General features: G+C 38.4%; 1 protein-coding gene across 1 annotated transcript; it reads right to left on the bottom strand.

Moving 5' to 3' along the window:
- Positions 1-838: 838 nt before the first annotated feature.
- On the bottom strand, positions 839-2379 carry LOC122596972. Its single transcript, XM_043769614.1, has 3 exons — positions 1941-2379; positions 1692-1772; positions 839-1377 (listed from the first exon to the last, which is right to left on the bottom strand). Exons 1-3 carry the CDS (start codon positions 2377-2379, stop codon positions 839-841), a joined length of 1059 nt encoding a protein of 352 aa, XP_043625549.1.
- Positions 2380-9554: the final 7175 nt, after the last annotated feature.

Below are 9554 nucleotides of genomic sequence, written 5' to 3'. Positions count from 1 at the left end.
AATCGAGATTTCCATGATAGCTTTTAGGATATTATGTTCATGTTGGATAATGACTCACTTGTTTGTATTTAATTTTTTTAAAGTATCTAGTATTATCATTATCATTATAAATGAGTTGAAATGGAATTATAAATCCTTTTTATTTCTAGTCATCTTACTAGTTAGGAGGTCATCCTCCATAATTTTGATGTAGTGATCTTATTAAATTTAAATAAAATTTCCATCTTATACGTTAATAATCTTATTATTATTAACTCATCATATATAATTATTGTAATTTACTTTAATGACTATAGCCTTTAAGTCACTACTAAGTAGTGTATAGAGATTATCAACGTCTTAAAATGAATATGACATATAACTATATGTCTAGATATCGAGGGTATAATTATAACCATCTGAGTTTAGGAAGATAGAGTGACTAAATCTTAAACTATTGATATTCGAGAAATAAGAGTCACATATTGGAATGTGTTAGAAATTCAAAAATAGTGCTTAGTTGTATTTCCTTATCTTTGTTATTTTGTATATGTAATATAAGGTTGAGGGGGAGCTTATGTATTTACTAAGAGTATAAATACCCCTCAAGCCTTAACCTTTTGTAACCTTTAGTCACATTTTTGATAATAATATTTCCAAGCTTTCCACACACAATGCTCATCTCTCTCAATACACACACATATCCACCATTGTTATTCACCTTACTTCCGCACCCGAACACGAACGATTTCTGCTATATTATAGAATGACCACAACATCTCTACTCTTGTTATACTATGTAGGCATATTGACTAGTCAAGAAATTAGGAATTCAAGTTAGAGACTAATAAGTTGTCAGTTAGTGACAAAAGTCCTCGCGCTCCAACGTAAATTCGGGTCCGCGTCTCGTATCCCATCTAACTTTAACGATAGGGATCTTGTTTCTCTTAAGGCGCTTTTCATCGCGGTCGAGAACTTCTATGGGCTCCTCATGAATTTGGAGCTTATCTTCCACTCCTAGTTCCTCGAGTAGGACTACTTTCGAATCATCCGCTAAACATTTCTTCAAGTTTGACACGTGGAATGTGTCATGAACATCTCCCAAATCTTGGGGTAACTTCAACTTATAGGCTACGGGGCCTATTCTAGCAACAATTTCAAATGGCCCAATGTATCGGGGGCACAACTTTCCTCTTTTGCCGAACCTTACGGTTCCTTTCCATGGCAACACCTTTAACAGAACCTTGTCGCCAACTTCAAATTCTAGGGGTTTTCTTCTTTGATCCGCATAACTCTTTTGCCAGTCTCTCGCAGCTTTAAGCTTTTCCTTAATTATTGCTACCTTTTCCGTTGTCTCTTGGACAAAATCAACGGTAGCAAGGCTTCTTTCACCCGTTTCTATCCAACACATGGGTGATCAACACTTTCGCCCATACAAGGCCTCAAACGGTGCACACTGTATGCTAGAATCATAGCTATTGTTATAAGTAAATTCCGCATATGGCAAGTGTTCATCCCAACTTCCACTAAACTTGAGTGCATATGCCCTCAACATATCCTCTAATGTTTGAATCGTACGCTCACTTTGTCCATCTATTTAAGGGTGGTAAGTCGTGCTTAATGCTAAGTTGTGCCCATCGCCTCTTGCACGTGCCCCCAAAAACGTGAGGTAAATCTAGCATCCCTATCAGGTATTATGGACAAAGGCACACCATGTAATGTTACTATCTTCTCAACATACAAGCGAGCTAGACGCTCGGTGTCCCTGTCTTCTTTTATGGGAATGAAATGGGCTGCATTCGTAAGACGATCAACAATCACCCATATAGCATCATGACCTTTCTTTGTTCGAGGCAATTTCGTCACTAGGTCCATTGCTATTTGCTCCCATTTCCATTCGGGAATTTCTGGCTGCTTTAAAAGACTAGATGGCTTTTGGTGCTCAGCTTTGACCATCGCACAAGTCATGAATCGGCTCACATATCGAGCTACATCTCCTTTCATTCTAGGCCACCAAAAATCCATTTTTAGGCCTTGATACATCTTATCCGCGCCCGGATGAATTGAATACTTCGTATTGTAAGCCTCATTCATAAATACATCTCTTAAACCATTCACTTTCGGTACCCAAGCTCTTCCCTTGAAGTATAAGATACCCTCATCATCCTTATCAAATCTCATTTCCATACCACACAATGCTTCATTCTCAATATTCTTCCCTTCAAAGGCCTTTTCTTGGTCTTCTAAGAAACAATCTCTTAGAGATATTCTTACTTGTAGGTGGCTAATTCTTGCCCTTGGCACTTTAGTATTCACCTTCCTACTGAGTGCATCGGCAACAACATTTGCCTTCCCCGGATGATACTTTATTTCACACTCATAATCATTTAGTAGCTCCATCCATCTCCTTTACCTCATGTTCAACATCTTTTGATCAAAGATGTGTTGCAAGCTCTAATGGTCGGTAAATATTGTGCATTTAGTGCCATAGAGATAATGCCTCCATATCTTCAAAGCAAATACCATGGCTCCCAACTCCAAATCGTGTGTCGAATAGTTTTTCTCATGTGGCTTCAATTGTCTAGACGCATAGGCAATGACCTTGTCTCTTTTCATAAGCACACATCCAAGTCCTTTATTCGACGCATCACAATATACTACAAATCCTTCCATTCCATCTGGCAATGCTAGTATTGGTGCTTCACACAACATGTTCTTAAGCGTTTGAAATGCTTGCTCTTGTTCTTCACCCCAATCGAACTCTCTTGCCTTTTGAGTCAATTGGGTCAAAGGTACCACAATCTTAGAAAGTCCCTTGATGAACCTTCTATAATAGCCCGCCAAACCTAGGAAGCTACGCACTTCCGTTGGCGTCTTAGGTGTCTTCCACTTCTTGATCGCTTCTATCTTTGCCGGATCTACATAGATTCCTTCTTCGTTCACTATGTGTCCAAGAAATTGGAGTTGAAAGAGCCAAAATTCACACTTAGAAAACTTAGTGTATAGCTTCTCGTCTCTAAGTAACTACAAGATTATTCTCAGATGTTTCTCATGTTCATCCTTACTTCTAGAGTATATCAGAATGTCATCAATGAATACTATCACGAATTTGTCCAAGTATGGCCTACAAATTCGATTCATTAAATCCATGAAAACGGCAGGCGCATTTGTGAGACCAAATGGCATCACCAGAAACTCGTAATGCCCATAGCGAGTTCTAAAAGCCGTTTTAGGTACGTCTTCTTCTCATACCCTCAATTGATGATAGCCGGATCTAAGATCGATTTTTGAGAAATGCGACGCTCCTTGAAGTTGATTCGAACAAATCCTCTATTCGTGGCAGCGGATATCTATTCTTGATCGTCAATTTATTCAACTCCCTATAATCTATGCACATTCTCAAGGATCCATCCTTCTTCTTGACAAAAAGAATTAGCGAAGAACTAGGTTGGATTAAACCTTTATCAAGCAATTCTTGCAATTGCTCAGAGAGTTCTCGCATTTCAGATGGCACTAACCTATACAGTGCTTTAGCTACGGGGGCTGCCCCGGGAACTAAATCGATCGTAAACTCCACCTGCCTCGTAGGTGGAAGTTCAGGTAGTTCGTCAGGGAAAACATCTAGAAAGTCCCTAACCACCATTACCTTATGAGGGTCCTTACTTTTTACTTTCTTATCCACCACTTGTGCCAAGTATGTGTGGTATTCTTTACTTAAATATTTCCTTACCTTCATAGATGACACTATCTTGGGTTGGACTCCCGCCTTATGCCCTTGTATTATAAGCACTTCATCATTATCTAAGGGAATCTTAATGACCTTTTCATGGCAGAGTATTTTAGCACGCATTTTTGACAACCAATCCATTCCTACTATGACATCAAAGCTTCCTATTTCTATGGGAATCGAGTCTATACTATAATCCTTCTCATCTAAAGTTAACTTACAATCAGAAATAATTTCCTTAGTCTTATACTCGTTTCCATTAGCATATTCAACATAGTAGGTTTCATCAAGCTCACTAGGTTTCCTATCAATCATTTCCTTAAATTTAAAAGAAATAAAACTTCTTACGGCTCCAGAATCAAACAACATAGAGGCATAAACATTATTTATTGGAAACGTACCTACGATGACATTAAGGTCATCCTTTGCCTCATTCGCGCCCATTGCGTACACCCTTCCTCGAGCTTGACATCCTTAATTTCCACGGTTCTGGTTTGCATTTTTCCCTTGATTCCCATTGTTTTCCCTGTTCCACCATTTTCTTTGATTTACTTGATTCATATTGTTTCCTTGATTTGCTTGATTCTCTCGGTTGCCTACATTCCTATAGTTGCCACGGCTTCCATTTCCATTTCCTCGGTTACCTTGAGCTCTTCCCAGCCTAGGACATGCGTTCCTCCAATGATCTGTACCTCCACATTCATGACATACTCCTGGGTTTCCTTCAACTCATGCTCCATTGCGGCAAGTGACAGCAAGGTGTCCCAGTCAGTTACAAGTTGTGCAATGCCTACACTCACCAAGATGGTTGTATCCACACCGATTGCACTTCGGAGGCTGCCAACGGTTCGCGTTGGGGTTAACTTCGGCAACACCAGAGTTCCTTACAATCTTTTGCCTCTTATCAGGCCCATTCCCCTTACGATCACCAAATCGGTTTCCTCAACCTTGCCTTGAACTTGACTCGCCTCGCGAGTATTTCCCGGTCCTAACCATGTCATTAACCAACTTTGTTGACAAACTCACTGCTTCTTCAAGTGTGATTGGGTTTGCTGCCGTGACCATCAATCTTACCTCTGGTACCAATCCATAAATAAACCTCTCAACCTTCTTTGCCTCAGTGTTCACCATGTCAGGCACTAGCACACACAACTCGTGGAAATGAATTGCATATGCCTCCAACTCCATTCCTTTCATAGCATGGTTCAAAAATTCGATCTCCAACTTTTGCACGGCTGGTCTAGGACAATATTCCCACTTCATCTCTTCTTTAAGCTACTCCCAAGTCAAGGCATTCATCACGGCTTGACCCCTCGTAGTGACTTGGAGGTTCCACCAAGCGAGTGCCCTTCCTTGGAGCTTGCTAGCCGCAAACTTGACACGGTCGGCCGGTGCACAATCAATGATGTTCAATATGGCTTCCATGCTTTGGAACCATGTGAACAAACCAACAGGACCTTCTGTCCCATAGAATTCCTTGGGGTTGCAAGAAGTGAAAGTCTTGTAGGCATTCCTATCATTAGCATTACCTCCTCCATCTTGCCTTCTAGCCGTGTTAAGTGTAGCAGTCACACTCTCCGCAATTTGAATAGCAATGGTTGGCATAACGGAGTTGATTTGTTGAAAAATGAGGTCGGCTAGCTCGGTCCTCCTTCGGGCCTCTTCCTCCTAACGCCTAGCCTCAGTACTTGTCTGTTCTCTGGCTCTTCTTGGTGCCATGTCTCTACAAGGGAGAACATAGTTTAGTCATTCGCATATAGAATCATATGGCATAGACCCGACCCACGACTTTTGATCTCACACGTGTTTATCCAAGTTACTTAGTGTAATAAGGCCTCGTTTGTATGCATATGTATACATATATTTTTAAATTCATATTCCTTCCTTTAATCACAACCTACTTATCACTATGAATAACAAATGGTTGGGTAAACTTAAAACATATCAATCTTGTTTTTAGGCTGCTAGACAGATTTTTCCAGAATCGGTGTATGAACTTGGAGCACGAAAAAGTGGTTCAAGACGGACGATCTGGGAAAAACTTATAAAATATAAAATGTAGCCCTATGAGTTAAGTTTCACCTACAACTGGAATCAGGTCAAAAGACCAAACAGAACTCTAGATATGGCCGTTATACCAAAAGTGGTCAGAACTGATTTCCTGCTGTAACTATCACTTTGCAATAGGCATAACTGTAACACATAGAGATTAACACATCGTATAATCGTAAAAAGGCATCAAGCTCACATTCAAATAATCCAATATCAGTTTACAAAATTGCCATATGCCAACAACCATGTAATCATAGTCACACAACCACAAACAAGTTCAAGAAAATCATAACAAAGTACAAACGTTAGTCTATCGAATAAGTTCATGAATAAAACATCCATAGGGTCATTTCCTAAGTACAAGAACTACCACAATGGAGCACACCGCTGCTAGTACTCATCCCATCATGAATATCACCTCATAAATCCGGCGCACTCCATCTATTTCCATTCCCGTATCATCTCCTATTCGCCTCATTACTCCCAAGGCTCTTTCCATCATGACTTCTTGATGTCGGTCCCTCACTCGGGCATCCCTTAGTCCTCCGGCTATGTCCCACACCCGATCCCTTTCCTCCCGAGTCATACCCACGGGAAGTGGAGGGGGTACACCATAAACAAGATGGTGGGAATTTTCTCCTTGTCCTGGGCCGAGATGGTAACGATGGTTGCGAGGAAGGCGTGGATGGATGTATGGGTCATGAGTTGGGAAGCGTCCATCACTTACATCATAGCCGCATTTTTTCTCGGCGGTGTGGGGGCTCTAGGGGCTGGTAGTGGCCGTGGTGGAGTAGGCGAGCGACGTACCGGTTGGCTAGAAGCAACGCTGCTAGCATCACCACCAATTAATGGGTCGTCCATGGGCTCGGACTCCTCCTCCTCCTCTCGTTGTGGGGGCTGTTGGGAGTCCATCGTCGGCTTCGTTTCTTCGTCTTCTTGCCTTTGTTGCCTCTCCCCGACCATGTCCACAAATGCATAAATGTCCCTTACTTGACTGGAGGTTCTTGAGGCTCCACTCCTTTACGACATGATATTCCTACACAAGTCACATAAAGTATAAGATGACGACTCCACTTGACGCTTAGATGACCATTTTCGACCTACTTGACCGTTGACGACCCACGTGACAACTTAAGCAAGACCTTAACCATTTGACAAGCAACCGACCAACTCGACCAACGACTCGCAAGCTTGACCACCGAACAACATCATGACTATCCACCACCGACGTACCCAGCAATAATTAGCAAGACTACTAACGACCAACTCGACACTCACGACCATTTAGAATCAACGAAATGATTAGAATTCGACTTGTGCATAGCTCTTGTGTATTACATCTAAATAGACAAAGTAATACTAGCCAAGTGGGGGTATTAACTAAGGGTTCTAATAAGTAATGCAAACATTGGATTTGGTTATGTATCTTTTGCACCAAGAATCGTTTTAAAGCTTTATTTTCAAAAGACCCATTTTGAATATTCCTTAGACAACCATTTCGATCGTTCCGTATTAAATTTTTAATTAGGCATAGTTGATCAAGCTATGCATAAGTAAAAATAGAATACTTTATGATCGACTTAATTGTTTGAGAAATATTCGACTCGTTTTGAAAATACGTAGGTTATAGCAAAAATTCTCTATAACCTGGCTCTGATACCATTTTTCTGTAACACCCCGACTATGGCGGAAACACGAGATGCCACAGAATGACATGGTACAAAAGATTTAAATATAAAACATCAACACAAGTTTCCATATGACATTCAAACCCAACAGATTACAAGTTCAAGATGATGTTTAAATCCATTACATAACCAAATTCATAATCAAAAGATCAAATGTTTGCGTTACTTGTCCAACCACATTACAAACACATAACATCCAAGAGGCGGTCCATGAAGCTAACTTACTGCTCTAAACCTGAAAAGCATGAAGAAAAAGTATCAACTACGAGAGTTGAGTGAGTTCATAGGTTTTAACTAACAACACACATATATATATATACCAACAATATTCAAGGATAATGAGTCATAAAACTTCCAATTATTCTATCAAATAATCATTTCCAAAGCGTATGTTCAACTTATAATATCCAACATAATAATATCAATATCATTTAGCCACATGGGCATAATTCAAGTAAACTTTGATGAGTAAATACTTGAGCCACTACTACTACCATTTTATCAAGTCCAACAATATATATAATTCATTTCATAGCACAAGCTATCAATCAAGTGTCGTATTAATAATAATAGGGTCGTGCCATGGAGACGACCATTTAAATTTAAGGTAGCTAGAGCACCACTATGGTCAGACTGGAAGTGAAGGTCATCACAAAGGCAACCAACCTTCCACCGTTACACTTATGGGTGGGTGGACGAAACCTAGTTGCGCAACTCCCTAACTACAGGCTTCCAATTTCAGAATAAATAGTAGTGTACCGAAAGAAAACGGGTTGACAGAACTCAAGCTCATCATAAAACATTTATCACATTGAACATACGAAACAATTTCATTTCAAAATCATATTATCAAGAATCATTTCATATATATGTATATAAAAGCAATTTCATATATATATATATATATATCATGTTTTTCACCCCGATAGTTAAACACATAAAATAGTTTGAAAGGTGCCTATGACTCACTTGATTTGAGTATAAAAAGGGTCTGATCAAAAGCGAGATCTTCGGCTAGTGGTGTCGTCCCTCAAGCAAGCCTACACCATGGTATTCAAAATATACACAACGTAAGTGTGTGTTGCATTAGTAAACTAGATCATGAGATGTACGCTAGTAGACTTGCTCATCTTTGGTTGTTGTTTAATTATGGAATTCAAGTGCATTATATTGTTCACATCATTCGGTTGGAAGATATTTGGTGGAGATGGTCATTTATACGATTTTGTACGTTTATTGAAATTTCGGTAGTTCGGCTTTGTTTTATATAATTTCCATTGCATACTTTGTTTTATAATAATGTTTGACATTTGTAATCTTATAATATGAATGTTGATAAATATTTCTGGTTTATATTTAATTTATTCAATTTAATATTATTTAATTAATTATTAATTTATTTTATTGATTTAGTAATTAAATAATTCCTTATAATTATTTTTAAGTTCTTAAATTGTCTTTATAATTCATGAATAATTATACTTGGATTATTTACTGATTTTTATGCCCTTTTGATTTATAATATTATAATTTATACATTTATTTATGTATTATTTTTATTTCTTTAATAATAGTGATTAATTAGTGGGTTTTACTTGATTATTTATCTTTGAATGGTATGGAACTTGATCTTTCACTTGTAATTATTTTTCTCCAGAAGGTTTTAGTTACTTTTACTATTGGTTATGTAAATTTAATCAAGTTCATGGTTTATATAATAAATAAATTAATTTATATATATTTTAATTATCATTTTAATCCATTAAATCATATAAATACTTACAAATCACCACAAAAGCTTTTGCACAAAAATCCCAGGCCTTTTAGGAAATTTTTGTAAGTCCCAACTATTACTAGATGGGTGCTGAAGACACCTGTATGTCAATGGTGAGTGAACTTTGCAACACAATCAATTAACCTGGATATGACCAGTTTAGATTGATTGTGTACCAGGTTAACTGGAGTTAATATATTAAGGTGACAGAATGTGTAAGTCAATGCAATGCAATAATATAAAAGGCAAGTATATAAATTGGTGAGACAATATGTAATTTTCAAGTGTATTTTATTTATTGATTGTTTAAATAAAATACAAAGTTGTTGCGGAA

This window comes from Erigeron canadensis, chromosome 4 (genome assembly GCF_010389155.1).
Source record: "Erigeron canadensis isolate Cc75 chromosome 4, C_canadensis_v1, whole genome shotgun sequence".
NCBI lineage: Eukaryota > Viridiplantae > Streptophyta > Magnoliopsida > Asterales > Asteraceae > Erigeron > Erigeron canadensis.
The sequence above is the reverse complement of the archived record's forward strand: the minus strand, read 5'-3'. Positions and strand labels throughout refer to the sequence as shown.